Source organism: Silurus meridionalis, chromosome 12, assembly GCF_014805685.1.
Source record: "Silurus meridionalis isolate SWU-2019-XX chromosome 12, ASM1480568v1, whole genome shotgun sequence".
Classification (NCBI taxonomy): Eukaryota; Metazoa; Chordata; class Actinopteri; order Siluriformes; family Siluridae; genus Silurus; species Silurus meridionalis.
The window spans coordinates 22,216,490-22,238,321 of record NC_060895.1 but is presented as its reverse complement, the minus strand read 5'-3'; the positions used below and the strand labels follow the sequence as shown (position 1 = coordinate 22,238,321).

The 21,832-nt window shown below is 38.2% G+C and overlaps 1 protein-coding gene across 1 annotated transcript; it reads right to left on the bottom strand.

Moving 5' to 3' along the window:
• Nucleotides 1–2,813: 2,813 nt before the first annotated feature.
• LOC124394643 (casein kinase I-like) lies at nucleotides 2,814–21,832 on the bottom strand. The gene is given in 13 exon segments (XM_046863009.1): nucleotides 2,814–7,101; nucleotides 7,613–7,719; nucleotides 9,424–9,525; nucleotides 12,325–12,408; nucleotides 14,242–14,390; nucleotides 14,657–14,741; nucleotides 15,496–15,581; nucleotides 15,697–15,931; nucleotides 16,116–16,261; nucleotides 17,843–17,912; nucleotides 18,339–18,541; nucleotides 18,544–18,993; nucleotides 21,677–21,832. Coding segments are annotated over 12 exon segments (1,374 nt in total). The 5' UTR covers nucleotides 18,596–18,993; nucleotides 21,677–21,832; the 3' UTR covers nucleotides 2,814–7,046.

Here is a 21,832-nt window from a genome sequence, read left to right as displayed (position 1 = left end):
GCAGACCAGGGACACCCCGCAAGAGCTGCCATTTTGGAGATGCTCTGACCCAGTCGTTTAGACATCACAATTGAGCCCTTTTTAAACTGGCTCAAATCATTACGCTTTCCCATTCTCATGCATTTCTGAGTAAAGAAGGAGAAACGCTGGTGTGAAACAGTTTTATGATTGGACCTCAATATTTGGGCAAATTCACAACCTTGTCATAATAGCGATTCCAACATGACCACAATACAACTCCATGATTTTGACTACCTAAAGCCGCACAGCAATCAATCCATCCAATTAGTTCATTAATTTATCATCACATTTATCCATTAATCAATCCATTTATTAATCCACCCATCCAATTAATCCATCAATCAATCAATCCATTAATTCAATTAATTTTTATTTGTATAGCGCTTTAACAATGGACATTGTCTCAAAACAGCTTTACACATTTAATGCAGCAACGAAGAATGAATAAGATGTTCTATATAAGTGTAAGTTTGTCCCTAATGAGCGAGCCGGTGGCGACTGTGGCAAGGAAAAACTCCCTGAGATGGCGTAAGGAAGAAACCTTGAGACTCTGCCAAGACTCGCTCTGGCAGCATAACTAAAAGGGAGAGCCAGAAGGTAACAAAGACATGAGGGATCTCTGGGATAAGAGACGACCCACCACACCACCGTTAACAAACCTGAGTGAATGCATGAGAGTGAGGGGACGACAGCATACAAATAGCCCCAGATTACCGAACACTCTATATCCATGATCCCTCCAGATCTGCTCCTTTACTTAAGAAAAATCTACTTATAAAAGGCTTGACTAACTAAATATATTTACAGCCTCACCTTCAACACTGAGACTGTGTCTGAGTCCCGAGACCTTTAAGTGCTTTATACATAAGTAGTAGTATTTTATAATCAATGCAATATTTGATTGGAAGCCAGTGTAGACTGATAAAAACAGGGGTGATGTGCTCATATTTTCTAGAGCTAGTGAGAACACTTGCTGATGCATTCTGAACTAACTATTATTCACGTAAGCCTCAAAGAAGAGACTAGGGTCAATAATCACACCAAGGTCTTTGACTGCTGTACACACAGACAGAAACACCATCCAAAGATGCTGCATAATCCGAAAGTTTACTGCTAGCTGCATGTGGTCCTAGTAAAAGTACTTCTATCTTAACTTCCTTCTGATTAACTCGGATATCAATCATCTACTGTCTAATGTCCTTTACACACTCCACAACAATGTTAAACTGTTTTCTCTCATCTGGCTTTGCTGAAACATACAACTGTGTATCATCAGCATAGCAATGGAAGCGAATAGCATGTTTATGTATAATTTCCCCCAGAGGCAGCATATATAAAGAGAAAAGCAGTGGGCCTAAGACAGATCCTTGCGGAACACCAAACTTTACCTCAGAGAGTGTGGAGAACTCACCATTTACATCAACAAACTGATAACAATCAGTCAAATAAGACCGAAGCCAGGAGAGTGTTCCATTTATTCCAACAACATTCTGTAGTCTAGCAGGCAGGATATTATGATCAATGGTGTTAAAAGCTGCACAAAGGTCGTGCAAAACAAGCAAGAAGACCCTGATCAGAGGCCAATAGCAGGTAATTTACCACTTTAACCAGTGCTGTCTCTGTGCTATGATGAGGCCGAAATCCTGACTGATACATTTAAAAAATATTATGTAAATGTTCCCAAGTAGGTGTGAGCAGAACTGCTGTGCTACAACCTTTTCTAGAATTTCAGAGATAAACGGAAGATTTGATATTGGCCTGTAGTCGGACATCTGACAAGGGTCAAGGTCAGGTTTCTTAATTAGGATGTTAATATCTGCCAGTTCAAAGGATTTAGGAACATAACCGGTGCTGATTGAAGAATATTATTTTTAGAACAGGTTCAATTACTTCTGGAATTATCTGTTTGAAGAAACTTGTAGGCAAGGGATCGAGAATACAAGTTGACTGTTTTGATGACGAAATAAATGAAATTACTGTAAGTCATTCTCTTGAATAGGAGTAAAACTTTATAATTGATTATCTGTTATAATTATAGCGCTATCTACAGGGTTATTTATAAAATAGTTTGGACTTATACAGTAATCCCCCGTTTATCGCGGTGGTTACGTTCCTGTATACAGTACTGTATTAACAATTTACTTCATTTTATAATTAATAATTATATTTTTATTACTAAATTTCAACATAAAACTACATAAAAACAATTCCAAAGTTTTTTGGTCTATCGTGCTATCCGCGAGAGACCGGAAAATCAGCCAAACAAATTAGTTATGTGGTAAATGCAATTCCGCAATAAACCATGGGGGGTGCTAATTCTCTCGACTCTGGATACGCTCCTCTAATGCTAGGATCTTCTCAGTCAAAGAGCTAACTAACTTACACTTCTCACAAATAAAATTATCACTAGCGACAGAGAAAAACTTATTCATACAAAAAGAAAAACGCAGCCGACAGAAAGTAGAGCATACAGGAAATGCAAAGGATAGTTCAAGATTATTTGAGTGAAGAGAGATAGAAAACTAAAATTTAGACACCAACACAAACGATCCATCCGTCCATCTGCACCCGTATCTATTGCTCATTCCATCCTACTAATCCATCCCAAACCCACATCCCCATCTCTGGCTGATTGATCCATTCATTCATGAAACAGAACTAGACAGAGATAATTTGAAAGAGCTTGTTAAACCCAGAAAATGCAATAAATTACAAATAAAACCTAAATGACAAATGATGAGAAGGCAGTAGACAAAGTGTACAATCCTAATAAAAAACAGTACAAGATAAAGCTATATTATAAAAGTCTTTATTTATGAGGCATTTAGTATCACAGAATAAACCAAACAAATGCTTTTCATCCGAACCCCTCCATGACTAAAATATGACTATAAAACCCATTACTCTTCTTCAAAGGATCTTGCTTCTGCTTCCACCAATCAGGAGCGATCGTGGTGATCATGTATATGCTGAGTACTATGCAGCTGGACAATGTGAGTTTTTAGGATGTGTTAAGACTCTAAGTAAAAACAAACAAACAAACAAACAACAACAAAAAACGTTTAGTGATGCTCGGGCAGTTTTCGAATAGAGCAGACAAATAAATAGGGAAAAAAAGAAAATACAGGTTACCGTGGCAACACTTAGAACCTTGGAGGGGGCAGGGCATATAAGGATTAATAATTAATTATTGTTATGATTAGGATTAACATTAGCCATATGGAATTCAAGCCAGACATTAAAATGCAGCAACACAAAGCAAAAACTATTAGATTGGAAAAAAACTAAAAAGGTTCAGCCCTGTGATTTGAGCGAATATTGATCATTTGTTGGTTGTCAATATGAACCTGAGCAACGCTGAAATAAATATCCAATCCTGAATAAATATTGTTTAAGATGGAGAGAGAGAAAAAATACATAATGTAAACCATCATACATTCTCACTGTTCCACTTTAAAAACACCAAACCACCTGGAACGAGAGCGATTATTTGAGATCTCCAAAATGTTTCCACACTTCACTTACAAAGGCACAAACTATTTCCAAAATATCTTTCAATGAAAAAAAAATATATAAACATCTGGCGTGACTTCACTCCGTCTTTTCCCTGCAAAACCGTGAGTCTGGTTGAGTCTGGTGTAGAAACAATCCTGTATCCAGGTTTTATTTCTTATCATTTGTGGTGATTAAATACTTTCCCCCTTTAAAAGTGCAATTTACAAGAAGAGAAATCTCATAGCCTGCTTCAATACTGTTTCCAACACACTGCCTTGTCTTGCTGTATTGTGGAGATGTATAGTAAAAACAACACAGGAGCAATAAAATATCGGGCAAACGATGATTTACAAAACTGTGAGACTTCAACCAATAATCAGTCTTCATTTGGCTATGCTAGCGAAAGTTCACGATAAAGCAGTAGCTATTTATCCTTCTGTAACTTTGTATGTGAAATGATTTGTATTTTCTCGAACATGATTGAGAACGGATATGATATGAAATATGATTGAAATCAGAATTTCATGTAACTTCTGATGCTGGCACGCAAAAAATGGATGTAATTGTATGCAGTCTGTACGAAACAAAAACACAGCTTTCTCAAAAAATTTAAATAAATGCAAACGTATGCAATACGACACTATATTAAATATACAAAATTATGCATTAGTAGTATTTTATTGTTGTCTTTATAACGTCAAAAAAGGGGGGGGAGATCCTTAGCAACATGCTAGCTAGCAAAATACAATATTTTAGCTAATTAATGCTAGTTAAGAGAACTTCCTTAGCTTCACCTCATTTTGCTGTGCCAACAAAATTTAATCAAATTACAACAGTTCTGTATCCAGCAGTAGACCAACACTATATGGACAAAAGTATTTGGACAGTTGACCCCCCAAGTTTTTCTTTCCAAAACAAAGTTCGAGGCCCACAGCCTTATAGTATATCCTTGGATGTGTTGAAATTAAATTCTTCCTTCACATGAAATAGGAGACCCAAACCTTTTACAGCATGACAAATTTCACAAAGCCAGCTCCTAAATAAACAGTTGACATGGGTGCGTGTGCAAGATCTCAATTCTGACTTCAACCCATGGCTCTTCACCTCGCCTGACTTTACTAAACACCCTCTTAGCCGAATGTGTCACACAAATCTCCACAAGCGCACACAAAGATCTAGTGCGGCATCTTCACAGAAGACTGGAGCTAATTATAACAGCGACTGGGAAATAATTGTGGAAATTAGATGTTTAAACAGCACACAAAACTTATGGTCAAGTGTCCACAAACCTTTGTCTATAGAGTGTGTTAACCAGAGGTAGTGATTTTACAGAGTTCTGAGCAAATAATGTCATTTTAAAATATAATCTCCCACCCCACAAGTCTGACGACAGCTTGTACAAAAATCCAACAAAAATCTTAAAAAAATCCTAGTTTGCATTAAGAATGTATGCTAACTCACATGCTAACATTCATTTGATAGCTAGCTTTTTAGCTTTACCTAGCAAGAGCATGGGATTAGTGTTATTATTAGTGTATATGTATTAAATATACATTATATTGATTATACTAATAAATGTTTCATTACATTTGCACAAAGTATAACGTTAGCTAGGTTGACACTATTTAGCTTTATGCATCTATTTAATTTTAGCTGGATAAAGTTAGTTAGCTGGATTACATTAGCCAGAAAGGGATCCTTTAAATTTGTGTATAAACTTGTTTGTAGTAGTAAGGTAATGAGAAACGGGCGGCTGGATTAAGTTATTTAGACAGCAAGATAGCTGGGTGAAGGCTGGATAATCCTATATCTAGATAAAGTTATGAGGATGACGTTATTTGGCTGTAAATGGCTTTAAAAAGTACGCACCTATTCAAGTTATATATGTAGGACAAACTAGTGAGATACTGCTTCTAAGGAAGCTATAGATAATGTAAGGTCAACAAGCCTAGCTAGATAGTATTAGTTGGTAAATAAAGTGGAAAAGGTGAGCTGGATAAACTAAACATAGTAAGCCAGGTAAAGTTATTTGGATAAGCCAAATAAGGTGAGCTGGATAAAGTAAGCAGAATAAGGAGAAGTTGGATTAAAAGAAGCAAGATAAGGTTAGCCTGATGAATTAGGACAAGGTGAGCAGGATAAAGTGAGCTGGATAATTTGAGCAGGATAAGGTTAGTGGGATAAGGTGAGCTGGATGAGGAGAACTGGATCAAGTAAGCTGGATAAGGTGAGCAAGATAAAGTAAGCAGTATCAAGTAGTGTGATCAGGTGAGCTGGATCAAGAAACTGGATAAATTAGGCAGGATACAGTGAGCTGGATAAGGAGAACTGGATCAAGTAAGCTGGATAAATGAAGAAGGATAAAGTAAGTGGGAAAAAGTGAGCTGGATAAAGTGAGGAGTTTAGGGTGATCTGAAAAACATGAACGGGACAACTTTTGATGTCTCTCAAGTTACAGAACAGAAAAAACTCTCTCATTGGACTTTCGCTAGCACATCATGAAACAAACATGACCGTATAGGTGCGTGTTTATTTCAAACAAAACTGTACACCTTTTAAGGAAACTCATTCCAGCCATGTTGTACTTCATGTTGAGAAAACTTGAGTTTTGTTCCTGTTGAACAATTAAAGCAAGGTTTGACGGAAGTGAGTTAGAAAATCTGTGCGTGTGTGTGTGTGTGTGTGTGTGTGTGTGTGTGTGTGTTACAAAACAGCATTGAGATGCAAGGCATTGCTTTCTCTCCGTCTTCCACTGTACCTGAGTCCAGCCACTGTGCTACATCCATGTTGACAGGAAAAATAAATATAGGACATAGAAAGCTTAAATAATAAAACGAAAAGAAAAAGTGTGTGTGTGTGTGTGAGTGAGAGCGAGAGAGCGAAAATCTGTATGAATAAAAGAGCTAAACTCAGGGATAGCAGAGATCAAAAACAATATTTTAAATTACATAAAAAAAAAAAACAACAACAAACAATTTACAGAAGCAGAGCGATTCTGGTTTGCATTCTCGGAAGTTTCCAAAGATTTGGAGCATCACAGTCTGTAGTCTCCTTCCCACCCCCGCCCCCAGTTCTTACTTTGTTCCCATAAAATTAAACACTCATCGTTTAAACATTTGCTTTAAGTCCTCTGATAATGTGATCTAAAATACAGGATTAAACTGTCCATCTGTGTTCATGTTCATCTCACACACGCACACACGCAGACTCTCTGCATCTCTTGGATGTTTATACAAACGTACATAACTCCTCCTCCAACACATGTAACTCCTCCTCCTCTATATGCAATTCCTCCTCAAACAGACATAACTCCTCCTCCATACACTTCTTTCCTTATAAAGTAGGTGGCAGTTCAAACTCTGCATCTGACGAGCTTCTCTCTCACACACACACACACACACACACACACACACACAGTCTCTCTCACACACACACACACACACACACACACACAAGATAGTGGAGCGCTCTACACTCCAGTCCTCTCTTCCTCTCCCTTCTCTATTTCTATCTCTCCACCCTTCAGTTCTTCACTTGTGCCGCTGCAGGCCTTTCCTCTTCCTCCGTTTAAAAAAGCAACAGCACCTGAAGGGGAAATCAGAAGAGGTTGATTAATTTCCTATAACAACAAATTAATGCACTTGTTATAACAACAACAATAACAATAATATAATTACTATAGCAACTGCTCATTGACAGAGACTTGTATGGAAGGAGTCTCCAATGTCAGTCAAATGGTAATGTAGGATCAGGCAGTGTGATTAGGAACAGGTGGGAGGTGATGTATAAGTGTGTGTGTGTGTGTGTGTGTGTGTGTGTGTGTGTGTGTGTGTGTGTGTGTGTGTATGGGGGTTTACAGTCACAGGAGTGATAGGATGGAGGAGTGGATGAGGTGGTCTAAGAGTGGATGGGGTGACGGACGGGAGTGACAGGTTTGAAGAGTAGATGGGGTGACGTGACGGGCGTGACAGGTTTGAGGAGCGGATGGGGTGACGTAGGAGTAAATAGGCTGATGAAGTGGATGAGATCACCTAGGAGCAGATGATAGAATGATAGATGGGGTTACGCAGTGGGGGTGTGTGTGTTTATTGCTTACTTTGTTTCGTCTGCAACCTCGACCTCAGCAGGAGCAGTGATTGGCGCGTTGGAGTGACCTGCTGTGGGATCGTCTGTGTTCACCTCGCCGTTGGTAGAACTCATGACCTGAGCATTGGAAAGTAAAAAAAAAACAGAAGTTGACACAGTGAGCCTTTATAGACACGTGTTCACTTCATTTTCAGAATTTCCAGAAACTTGTACCAGACAAAACAATATAGAATAAATCCTCCCATTTATAGTTGCCTGCACTTTTTAAACCCGAGTTTTTGGCGCCACCTGCTGGTGTGAATTAACAAAGCAATTGTCCTGTAGAACAAGGAATAACCTCAATCCTTCTGTTCGGCTTAGACGAAAAAATATAACTCCATCTTAACCAATTTGTATCATTGTACTTTATCATTTCTGGAAACCTCAACCTCACTACATTTTAGTGTCACACGTATTCGACACCTGACTTTTCTAGCCAAATTTACATTTTATTCGTCACATTATTATATTTGGTTCTCTTTGCTGCTGGCGTGAGTAAAAGTGTATTTTACTTGCAAAGAATTGAAGGAGAGTAGAGAGAAAAAACAGCAGTCCAAAAAAAAACAAAAAAGAAAAAAAGAAAACACTACACAAATACGCCAACACACACAAACAACACAGAAAAAGGGAAGCAGAAAGAGGAAGAGGGAAATGTGTTTGTTTGTGTGCTCGAGTATAAAGTACAGTTTCCATCCGAGCATGTGCTTTTATTATATTTATACTCCAGTCTAGGTGTGGATTCTGCAATTAAAACAAACTCGCTCTCAGAATGAGCATAAAACCTTGTGTGTCTATCAGTGTGTGTGTGTGTGTGTGTGTGTGTGTGTATCCAGAATCACACTAGAATTTCTGAATATGTTGCAATATACAGTCAGCGACACCGCAAACCAAGCAGAAGTGGGTTTTTTTGTTTGTTGAAAAGAAAATGTGACAATCAGTGCATCCTTCATCTCATATTTACAAAAAAGGACACACTTTCCTAAAAAGGTCGATCTGTCACTCGTTGTTACACTTCATAAGTGCCTGACTTCATAAACAGCATCTCACATAAATCTCCAAAAGCACACTCCAAAATCTCACAAAAGCTCATTATAACAGCAAATGGGTGTGGAAATATTCCTTATTCCCTATTTGCTGTTATAATGAGCTTCATAGCTCCATAATTTGCGGTAATAATGATCTCCACAAGTTTTTCATCTGGAAAGGCCTGCCGCCATTACAAGAGCGACCTCTAGGGGTGAATCACAGACACCACGTGCTATTTGTTTTTACACGCAAGACTTCGCGCTGTACGGAGAGCGCAGAGAGATATTTATATTTAATATATATTGTTTATTAATTATAATTATTAATGTATTCATATTGTTATAAAATTCAGTAATATTTTACATGGAGTGACTTTTTCTTTTTCCCCAGTATCAAAATACGATCCAACCTAGCAATTTTTTTTTTTTTACTTTTCATCGATTCTTAGCTCGAGTAAGAGTGCAATTGTAATTTCTGTGCAAGGACAAGTGCATGAGCACAAATATTTTTAATATATATTATAATACTTCGTTTTAGACAGAAACCGACTCTATAAGAGCCATTAAAGAGCAGCAACATTCAGGGGGAAAAGTGAAAGAGATGCTTAGCAAAGCAGAGCTCACATACAGCGACAAAGACATATATATATATATATATATATATATACACATATATATATATATATATATATATATATACACATATATACACATATATATACACACACACATACGGTACACACACCCTTCCCAGTACCTGCACAGAGCCCCCCAGCCTATCAGCGGTGAGATGCGAGCCCAGGATCTCCCTGTTGGTCACAGGAGTCGGCTGGGTTTCACTTCCTTTTGGTTCGGGAGACTTGGGGAGGAGGAATGGGGGAAGGTTTGGGTACATGTGGCCGGTGATGCAAGGGTGTTAAAAAAATAAAAGTAAAACAAATAAAAAACCCAGAAAGAGGAACATTTCCCATGCAGAAGCAAAACGCTCTAGCGAACAGAGGATAGAGAAAGTAGGCAGAGGAGAGGAAAAGAAAAGAGTTCGACATGCAGAGAGGTGTGCGGTGACCTGATAAGACGCTCCGGAAAGTATGAGAACTTGTAGTGGGAAGATCAATATTTTTCCTCCCTCTTTCTCATCAGGGCTAGTTTAGTCAGGTGACCAATCAAAACAAAAAGAAAGTGCGTTGGGAGTCATGTTCTAATGCAAATCGGAAAAGAAACTTCATAGTTAAATTAAAGGTGAAAAAAAATACTTTGGGTTGTATAACGAGAAACCTGAGATATGTGAGAGGCATATTTTCTCTCGCCTATCAATCAAAGACACACCAGCCAATCACAGGTGTCTGTTTTGTAAGAAAGAAAATATGCCTCTCACATCTTAGGTTTTAGAGTATAAACTGCACTCTGTACCATTAAAATGTACTTATTTATATATATATATATATATTTGAAACTTTGTACACCAGCACTTTTTAAATTATTTTCTATATAAAATAAAGTTTAAAGTGCTAATAAATTTTTGAATAAAAGCTCAGTTAACAATCACATGACGCTGACACCTGCTGGAGGTTTCAATCACAGACATGTTTTCAAATGTTCATCAGGCAACACTGAGGAAAAACATCTGGGGTGATGGCTAGCTAGCAGCTCCTTTATGCCCTTGTTATAGCGAGGAGTCACAAATCTGAATCTTATTCACTTTTCTGGCCAGATCTAAACATATATACACTGCCACACATACATAACATACACACCTGCATAATCGTGCAGCTATCTAATCAGCTAATCATGTAGCAGCAGCGCAATGCATAAGCCATGTAGATACACAAACAGCTTCAGGAAATGTTCAGAAGATCTCTGTGACTTTAACCATGGCATGGCTGTTACTCAATCCAGAGAATCCGTTACTTTTTCCTGCTGTGATTTTATTTCCCCCGTTTTATGACTTGCTTTAATTTCTTATTTAATTTTTTTTTTAAATAGAAATGTGTGCTGTAATTCCTCCCAACAGAGTATTAGGTGGATGGTATCCTAAGTTTCCAACCTAGTGAACTAGTTTCAATTTATTCATTGATTGATACTTTAAATCAGTTTTGCATGTCGCTCTGTATATGAACGTCTGCTAAATGGCCCAAGTAAAAAATTTACGTTTTTTGATTACACAGGATGGTGTATAAAACAAAAAAAAATTTGAGGTCGACAGATTCATCGGTTTTGCCGATGAATGGGCACCAATAGTCTGCAAAAATCCATACCGATAGTTTTTCCGGGTTGCTGGAGCATCTGAGATTTGCTGTTATTATATAGTACAATGGTGCCCTCTAGAGGTGAATGACAGATGCCACATGCTGTTTGTTAAAGTGTCTCATTTATTTGGGATGTAACTTTTTATTTATTTTGTTACTTTTTGTTTCAGTTTGTGTGCATGTCTTGTTTCACTCAATATTTATTAATACAATTAATATACTCATTTTATTTAGCACATTATCATGATTCAATATTTTTTTTTTGTAAAAGTTTAGTACTATTTTACATTAAGTGTCAATTATTTATTTTTTTAAATCCAGTATATGCTGATTCATCGGTTATCGCTAAGTACAATCCAACCTAGCTAACTGTGAGTTTAGGGTCTACAAGCTCCAAAATTCCAAACTCTAAAACAACCCACATAAGCAAAAGACCACATCAGGTTCTACTCTTGTTAGTTAAGAACAGGAATAAGAGGGTATCATGGGCACAGAGCCTAACTGGACATTAACTGAAGCTCTTGACATGCATCTGTGGTATTTCATACACTGTATGCATACATAAGCAGAAGTGCAGGTGTTCCTAATATTGTGGACAGTGATTACATAACTTAGTTTGAGCACAAAAGGCACATCAAGAAGAGAACGTTTTCAGATTTGCACCGTCTTTTTTGTTTTTTCCCCAAAAATATGTTTTCATTGCCATTTTATGTAAATGTTTCTTGGACAGGGTCCAAAAAAATAAAATAAAATAAAAGGTAATGGTTAAGTATTATATGGTTTCGTAATGTTAGGCCCTCATTAAGCAAGAATATTTTTGACTGGTCACCTCACTGATCCTACTGTGAACCTTTATGTTTGGAAAAATTTTTAAGAATTAATTAAGGACCCAGCTTAATTAAAATAATTAAAAAGATAATTAAAAACACAGCTTGCAAATAGTTGGCACTTTTGCTTAAAAAATTAAATAAATAAATCAATATATATATAATGGTATAAAGGTGGATCTAAAATAAAATAATGTATATAATTTTTTTCAAAAATCTGCATAAGGATATGCAAAATTATATATATATATATATATATATATATATATATATATATATATATATATATATAAAAATAAATGAATAATCAAGTCTCTAAACCGGCCAATAAGATGCGAGAATACAAAGAATTCTCTGATTTGTGAAATTTCAGTTTATGGTTAGGTATGAACTTTTAGAGAGAGAATTATGAATTTATATTTTGTATTTATGGTCTATTTATTTTAGAGGGTGTAAAAAAAAAAAAAAAAAAAAAAAAAAGGACATATCAATAATGGGCACACTGCCCATAGAGACAATCTTGAGCAGTAGTTGTGTGTGTGTGTGTGTGTGTGTGTGTGTGTGTGTGTGTGTGTGTGTTCTCACCTGATTTTTGGTCTGCTGCTGTGCTTTCTCTCTGCTGCTGGACTGATGTGGTGCATCAGTGGGAATGGGTCCTATTGGAGTCGGCTGAACGAACATGACGGGGAAAGAAAAGCACAGTATTTCAATATTTCAATATTAATTTTAAATACAATATACATCGCAAAGGCGTATATGCTTGGTACATAAACAGACTGCCTATCAAATCACCTAGTCTTTCAGTCTGAAACACATGCATATGACTTTTTATGGTTTCTATGCAACAAACTTGGTAAAATGCAAAAATACACAAGAATTGAACAGTAAATGAGTGGAAGAGGGGTGTGACATGTTGTGTCTCTAACAGAAGAACTTGTGTAAGATGGAGAACAGGAGAGAAGATGTGATCAAACTGCCTCACCCCCACAATCAAACATGGAGGTGGAGGCTTAATGTTTTGGGGTTGTTTTGGAGCAGGGAATGTTGAAGACTTATTCCGGTTGAAAGGAAAACTGAAACAACATTGCTCCCATTCCATACTTTAACACCACACAACTCCATCTGGACTGTAGCTCATAGGAACCGACTTCACCGTACAACAAGACGATGACGATGAGAACTCCTCTGGAGTATTGTCCATAATGGAATGGCCTGCCCAGTCACCGCACCCAAATCCTATTGAACTGCTCTGGGATGAACCAGATCGCTAGTGAAGAACATCTTAGCAAGTTTTACATGCGGCACAGCAAAGTTTATCAGCTGAATGTTTGGAGAAATTAACTGTCCAGATGCCATGTGTGTAAAGCTGTTATTCATGGGAAAATCTTTTAATGAAAAATAAAGATAATTTATACATTTATAGACTTATTTGGTCAAAGTAAATCTTCATACAGTTACATTACCAAGCATTGAAACAAAATGACAGGCATGTGCCTCACAAAAACTATCAAAGACCAGGTGTTTACAGACTTTTCACAGGCTTTTTAGCCAACAGTGGACGGAGTCAACTGACCCAAATGTAATTACGTGTATCGTTTGTTCTGGAAATCAGTTCTGATTGGCTGCCTGTTGGTTCACTAAGACCCTTTCAACACACTACGTTATGGTGTAATGTATTTAAATACCGTTATTTCCGGACTATTAAGCCGCACCCACTGAATTTTACAAAGATTTTTATTTTGAACATATATAAGCCGCACTAAATGAAACTAATGAACTTTACACAGGCTTTAATGAAAGACAGTGTCTGTTACATGGCTTGTATCTAAACAGTAGCTACCAAGAAAGTCATTGTTCACTGTCTTCCTCCTTCCTTTAACAACTATTTCTCTCGAGAGTTTATCTTTTGGCATCGTCGTGCGTTTAAAAATCACCATCGGTGAATCTTTTCTCCCGATGCCGTGCAGCTCAGAACACAGGTGAAGTGTGTTTTTCATGCCCGGTTGTTTTCAGCGTGACGAATGATTCGCATTTCCTGTAGACAGTCCGAGTGAGCGGCAGGTCAAACGTCAGAGGAACATCATCCATATTTATGATGTGGTGCGGCCCGATTCAGTGGGAGCGCATCTGATTTAATATAAAGAGTTTCATTGGTTCACCTGAACCCGTTCCATAATTTCATTGGTCTAATGTTATGGGGCTCAGTTTTTTGTCTTGAAGTTTGTGAAACCGGGAAAAACCCAGGAAAAATCCATAAATTAGCCGCTTCGTTGTTTAAGCCGCGAGGTTGAAGCGTGGGGAAAAAGTAGCGGCTTATAGTCCGGATAATACGGTACACGCTTTCTCTATTAGTGGGTTTTTGGTGTTTGCCAAAAAACACAATTGTACAGGATGTCCTTGGATGCAGTAGCATGAAATTTTCCCTCCACAATGTAAACACATTATTTAATAAGTTATGGGAAATAGATATATATTTATATTATAAACGTAATATCGTCATACCAGAGTTTTCCCGACCCAGTCATACTCGTAGTCGAAGACGTATCCGTTTCTGTCGAAGAGGTCCGTGAAGAGTTTGAGTAAGTAGTCATAATCCGGTTTCTCGAAGAAGTCCAGTCTCCTGACATAGCGCAGGTACGTGGCCATTTCTTCTGTAAGACACAGCATTATTAATGAATTGTAAATGTACAAATGTATTGTGAATGGAACAGTAAATACATTTCTGGATTTTTCAAAGAATCCATAATAACTATTGTTCTTAATGCGTTCCCAGGGCTACAGCTCATTTGTAGGAACATGTAAGAACGCTACACGTATACTCTACAAACAAAAAAAAGTGATTTTTTTTATGGCAGCTGTTTTTAGCTGCTGAAAATCATCTTTAATAGTCATCTGATCTGTGGTTGACTGGACAAACCTGGGAAGCTCTCACAGAGCACTTCAATAGGAGTCGCTCTTTTGGTGTCTCCTATCTTCTGGTAGCGCTCTTTCAGCGTGTCAGCCTAAAAAAAGGCAAAGATGAACTGTATTTAAATTTAACAATGCATGATCAGTTCTGCATTTAAGCACCCATTACTGAACACCTCAACAATAATGAAACTGTAATGAATGGACATTCGGTGATGAGGATGAGGATGAGGATGGGTTCCCTTTTGAGTTTGGTTCTTCTCAGGGTTTCTTCCTCATACTATCTCAGGGAGTTTTTCCCCTCGTCAACGTCACGACTAGCTCATTCATTAGGGATTAATTTATAAGGAAGAACTTATCAGCATTAAACTTATACACTCCAAATTTATAATTTTATTATCTTTTTGAAGTTGCTTTTGGGACAATGTCCATTATTAAGAAACAATATTATTATTATTATTATTATTATTATTATTATTAATAAAAAAATTAAACTGAATTTAATTGAATGAAGATGAGTGAAAGAAAGTGAGATAACCAGACTGTCAAATGTCACACTTTTTATATTTGACTTAAAAAGATAAAGCTATAAATAAGTAATTGCAAAAAGTGACAAAAAAAGTTTGATTTTTATTTATTTATTTTTTTACAAGGTCAGCAGACACCCTTGTTTCACAAAACACAGATTTAAAAAAGGTTTTTTAATATATATGAGAAATATATTATGATTTTATTACAATCTTTTTGCCAATAAAAAGTCCCAATACTTTTGTCTATATAATATATAGCATAATGCATAAAAACACAAAAATGTTCAGTCTATTCATTTACTTAGAGATATCACAGTACCTTTAGGCCTTGCCAGGGCAGACTGCCCCTGAGGAAATACATGAACATGTGCCCAAGTGCCTCCAAGTCGTCCCGTCTGCTCTGTTCTGCAAGAGAAAACATCGAGACACGTACAACGAAATAAGTCATTTAATAAAAGCACGTGTGGACATCAGAGCTAAAATACCTGCGCTGATGATCGCCATTTAGCTGGCTCAGTACCTTTGCCCAGATGTGTGTTGATGCTCATGTAGCGCGCCGTGCCCGTCAGGCTCTTGTGTTCCCGATACGGGATGTGTTTTTTGGTCTCGGGGTCGATGTACTCTTTGGCCAGGCCGAAGTCGATGATGTGAATGGTGTGCTGCCGTTTGCTGCCCGGCCGGCCCACGAGGAAGTTCTCGGGCTTCACGTCCCTGTAGATCAGACTGCGGGTGTGAACGAACTCCATCCGTGTTATCTTGAAGAGAAACAGATGTTAGAAAACAAAAACAAAAAGCAAACTCTTTAATATGCGCATGACCTGATATAAGTGGCGTGTTGATGACCCTTTGGGCGCACTGCGCATGATGTCACTGATGATAGGTGGGTGTGTGTGTGTGTGTGTGTGTTTGTGTGTATGTGGATGCATGGTGCACACTCACCAGCTGAATGGCGATCATAAGCACAGTCTTGAGGGAGAAGGTTCTGTCGCACAGGTCGAACAGATCCTCTAGGCTCGGGCCCAGCAGCTCCAGCACCATGGCATTGTATTTCCCACATGGACCAAAATAGTACACCTGAGGTACACCTCTGTAAACACACACACACACACACACACACACACACAGCAACAGAGTGAAGACACAGCAGCCAAGTGAAACTAAGATGATGTGTATAGACAGGATATACTACAAATTAATTATACCAAGTTCTTACTTTACACTTACATTGTAAAAAAACTAATTTCGCATTAAACCCTAAAAGAAAAAAAAAAAGAAAAGACATTGCCATGCCAAAAGCTGACCACGTTACAGTGTATTAAAAAATAATAATAATGATTAAAATAAATCTGAGCCTGAGAGTTAATAAAAACCCAGCATCTGTGTTACGGTGTAAAAAACCCAGCATCTATGTTACGGCGTAAAAAACCCAGACCCCGGGTTACGGCGTAAAAAACCCAGACCCCGGGTTACGGCGTAAAAAACCCAGACCCCGGGTTACGGCGTGAAAAAACCCAGACCCCGGGTTACGGCGTAAAAAACCCAGACCCCGGGTTACGGCGTAAAAAACCCAGACCCCGGGTTACGGTGTAAAACACAGATCCTGGGTTACAGCGTAAAAACCCAGACCCCGGGTTACGGTGTAAAAACACAGATCCTGGGTTACGGCGTAAAAAACAGTGTCTCGGAAAAATAAAAATAAAAACACTGACAGCGTAAAAAACACTGCGTTACTGCGAGTTATGGCGTCACCTTTTTGACTATCGATCGTAATTCATCGCTGTAATCAGAACATCTGTGGAACATCATGATGATTATTTTGGCCTTGTTCTTACATGCCCGGTCTACAGAAAGATCGCTTTGTGTTTGTTTCGTTCCAATCTGATTAGAAACCCCACACATTTCCGTCCAGGCGGGAGCTGTAATCTGTCTCCGCGCTTATCACACCGAGCGTAGGATGAACACAGCAGGTACAACACACGAGAAGCGATCACTGATTAACACATCGCTCAGACAACGAGGAGGTGGAGAACAAGCCTATGGAACACAACAGCCCCGAATCTCTCTTCTACATCAACACAATAATTGAGAGAGAGAGAGAGAATGAGAGAGAGGAAGATTCATTCTTTTTGTTCTATTACTGCAGTTGATGTGAATAAGCAGAACTCGAGAAAACTAGAAACTAGCAAAGGATCAGAGTAAATATGAATGAAGTAATAAAAAATTTACTAAATAAATGTTTGACAAAAATACCAGAAAAAAAAAGATAATTAATTCTGGAAAAGGACACGTTAAGAGATGATGAGATGAAAAGAAGAGATGAAGAGAGATGTAAAGGGGAGTTGAGAGGAGAAGAGGGGAGAAAGAATAAGGAGATAAGAACATGAAGAGAGTATGATATGTAAGGAGGAGATGAGAGGAGGAGAGCAGAGGAGGAAGTGAGGTGATGAAGAAGAGAGGATAGGAGGAGGTGAAGCGAGAATGAGAGGAAGAGATGATGTGAGGATGAGAGAAGAGGCAATGAAAACAAAAGAGGACATGGGGAAATTAGCACATGAAGAGAGGTGATATAGGGAAGAAATGAGGAGATGAAAAGAGGAGATCAAGTGAGAAGATGGGGAGATGAGTTGAGGAGATGAAGTGATGGAGAGAGATGAAGAGTAATTCACCTGAGCTCCCGAGCTGTTTGTAGAAACGGTACTCCAGGTGGAGCTGAGGCGCTCGCGATTTGATCGGCTCCTGTTTAGGGCGAGGAAAAGAGCCTTCAAAATCGGGGCGGGGCTAAAGCACAACTGCACTGAGAGCTTTCTACAATACGTGGCGTTTCATGGCGTATTATTTAGCTAAAACCAAAACCCTAAAACTGTTCCAACATGACAATGCTCCTGTGCACAAAGCCTGTTCCATAAGGATGTGCTTCAGATGGGCTGGAGTGGAAGATCTCCTGCTATAGAGCTCTGACCTCAACTCTATTGAACTCCTTTGAGATGAATGTGAGCTCTAACTGCACCCCAGACCTCCTCACCTCACCTACATACAGATTTATACTAATACTTACTGCTAATTTTATAATCAATATTTATTATTTGTTTAAAATATAGTAGCTGGTTTCAGTATCGCTGAGTAGTGAAAAACGTCGTAGCGCAATATTAAAACATTTCTTACCAGTTTTATGGCTACGTATTCGTTGGTGTAAAGATTCTTCCCGAGCCGAAGTTCGCCGAAATTCCCACAGCCGATCTTCTTCCCGACGCGGAAGTTTGGTCCGACCATGAGCACGCCTGAATTGGGCGCCGAAGTGCGACCGGTGTGACCGGATCTGCTCCCTCCGGTCTTAGACATCTTCTTCCCTTCTTCCGTGTCCCCTTTCCTCCACCACCACCACCACCTCCACCTCCCCCTCCTCTCTTATCAAAATCCATAAGCTTGTGATACCCCGGCCTCTCCACGATTACTCCACTGCCATACAAACACCCAAAACGTTAATCACAACAAGGGCAAGGGGGGAGGGAGGAGGAGGAGGAGGAGGATAGACTATGAAAAGAAAACTTTTTAAGCTTCAAGCGTATTATAAGCGTCTATATGTGTTCAGTCACCAAAATATCATCCAGTTAAAAAAGAAAAAAAAAAAAAAGAAAAAAAAAAAAAATTAGGATATTCCAAGTTTCAAAGCAGCATCCTTGTCCCCCCTCTGATCCAGGATTTGGTCCTAGCTACTGGATTTGAGACGCGACCTTGTCCAGGATTCCATTCTCGTCGCCCCCTCCTGGTGATTGGGTGAAACTGTGTCGCTCATTCCTCAGGGGACCTTTACGAGCATCTGGAGTAGAAAATAAAACAGATTTCAACAGATGTTTTTTTTTGTTGTTGTTTACTTTTCTTTCAAAATCTACTGGCCAATCAGATTAAAGCTCTCAAAGAACCGCAAGACAAGAACAAACATCGGAGAAAAAAAACAAAGCAAAATATAACAAAAAAACGAAATAAAAACGTTGAAGGTGAAAAATGATCAAAAAATTTTTATAAACCTGATGGGAAACCTTTGATTGGTTTGTTCAACAAAAGTACAGGGACTTCTCCAGCCATATGTGGTTCCTCCTCAAACCGTTACCACAAAGTTGAAGGCACACAATTGTACAGGTTGTAAATTTTCCCTTCACTTGAACTAGGAGACCCAAACCTGTGCCAGCATGACAATACTCCTGTGCACAAAGCCGGCTCCATTAAGATATGCTTTACATGGGTTGGAGTGGAAGATCTCCTTCTATAGATTATAGATTCTATTGAAACATTCATAAGAACCACAAGGCAACATTCGTTACCTCATAAAATACAATGAAACATCACAATGAAGTTTTAAGTCTGTATCACCCCGTCCCTGTATCAGACAATTCAGAGTTTATCCCTCCATTAGATTTAGGTAATATCATATTGTCCCTGATATACACTATATAGACAAAGGTATGGAGATTTGTCCAGCTATATATGTGCTTCTTTCTCAACAATCAACCATGCATCGAGCTGGGACCCTAAACTTAGTGCTTTGTTCCCCTTATACAACAATTTCCCAATAAATATCTTTTTGGAATCCCTACAACCCCTACCTAGCAGAAACACAAGCCTTTCTCTGCAGGAGCAAAGAATTTCATGTCAGGTAACATGCAATTATCATCAGTAGGTGTCTTAAATCCCATTTGTGTTGATTATTTCGTCAGTCAGGCCTTAAAGTGGATCTATAAAGTGGACACGGCTTCAAATCCCCAAATATGAAAATATAAGCTGCTGCAGATCCGGAGATCTTCTATCACCTCGATTTATTCCATTACTTGTTACATAAATCATATTAAAAGCTTGGACGGATGGACGGACAGATGGATGGATGGATGCATGAATGGATGGATAGTAAGATGGCTGGATAGATGACTTGAAAAAAGGATTCTAGAAAGGATGGATGAATGGATAGTAAGATGGATGGATAAATGGATGGAAAGTAAGATGGATGGGTTGTAGGATGGATGGATAGACAGATTGAAAGATGGATTGTAGAAAGGATGGACAGACGGATGGATGGGTTGTAGGATGGATGGATAGACAAATTGAAATATGGATTGTAGAAAGGATGGACAGATGGATGGATAGATAGTAAGATAGATGGATGGTAAGATTGATGGATTGTAGGATGGATGGACAGATTGAAAGAATGATTGTAGAAAGGATGGACAGATGGATGGATAGATAGTAAGATAGATAGATAGTAAGATGGATGGATTGTAGGATGGATAGACAGATTGAAAAATGGATTGTAGAAAGGATGGACAGATGGATGGATAGATAGTAAGAGATGGATGGTAAGATGAATGGATGTAAGATAGATGGATGGTAAGATTGATGGATTGTAGGATGGATGGATAGACAGATTGAAAGATGGATTGTAGAAAGGATGGACAGATGGATGGATGGACAGTAAGACAGATGGATTGATGCACCAAAAAAAGTCAACATGTCCAGACATGTATGAAGGAGAAAAAGTTCCAAATGCTTGATAAATATCCCACAGATTTCTTGTTTAAGGTTAATTATGAGGTGTTATTTGTTTATTTGGTGATATTCATTAATATTTTCATTTCAAAAAAAGAAAATTGAACGAGGTAACTTATATAACAGGTTTGACTAAAAGGCCGGTTAGCAACACACTCACACACACACACACGCCAATTAATTTTGCCTCTATTTTATGTTACAGCAATCTAAACTGCTTATTTAAAAAATAAAATAAATGTTAACACCAAAACACATCAAACAATTTAATAAATCCAACTCACTCCAAGCTGTTGGTCTCAGACTTACCAGCTAAGCACCTAGCATAACAATTCCAGCCTTCTAAAGTTAAATAAATAAAATATTAGCGACATTTCCAATTAAAGTACATATATCGATTAAAAAAAAACTATAATTTTTTCCATAATTTGTTTTTAAACATAAAACAGAGTGTTAACATTATCTGAACTCACTTTGCATTCATATGTGGCCCACGGATTTGATAAACTAGCAAAGTTCAGACTAGCATCATTTATTTACATGCCATCCGTTTTCAACAAAACCCGCCTCCTAGAACGGGATTGGTTAATACGTCGGGTATAAAAATATACTACCCAATCAGAAAACAGAGCGGCGATAATATATCCAATCGTATACTGGAAGGCGGAGTTTTCCTGAATACGGATAGGGAAAAGAGAAAGCTTTGCTAATCAATAAAGAGAAAGCAAAAAATGGCAACTAGGTATTTTTGGAAACCGAATAAAGATGTTACAAATAAAAATTAACTCCTTCGTAGTATTGTAAATTATAGATAACGTAATAGAGACCTATAAGGTCAAATAGCCTTTAGTACCGGGCAACTCCTTAAATACATTATATGCAAAAAAAAAATAAAAAGATCACGATATGAAAATTTCGAATCGGTCAGCTGTACACATGACCGAACAGATTAGATCGTTTCTTACCTATAATCGCGCGTTATACGTTTATAACAAGTCCCATCCGCGTCGTTTTTAATGCCCAATGTCTTGAAGCCTTTTCCATTTTCTCCAGCATTGGCCACCCGTCACCGCTCGGCTGCAGGCGCCAGGTTTCTTACGCAGCCTCCGGCTCCTGTGCCG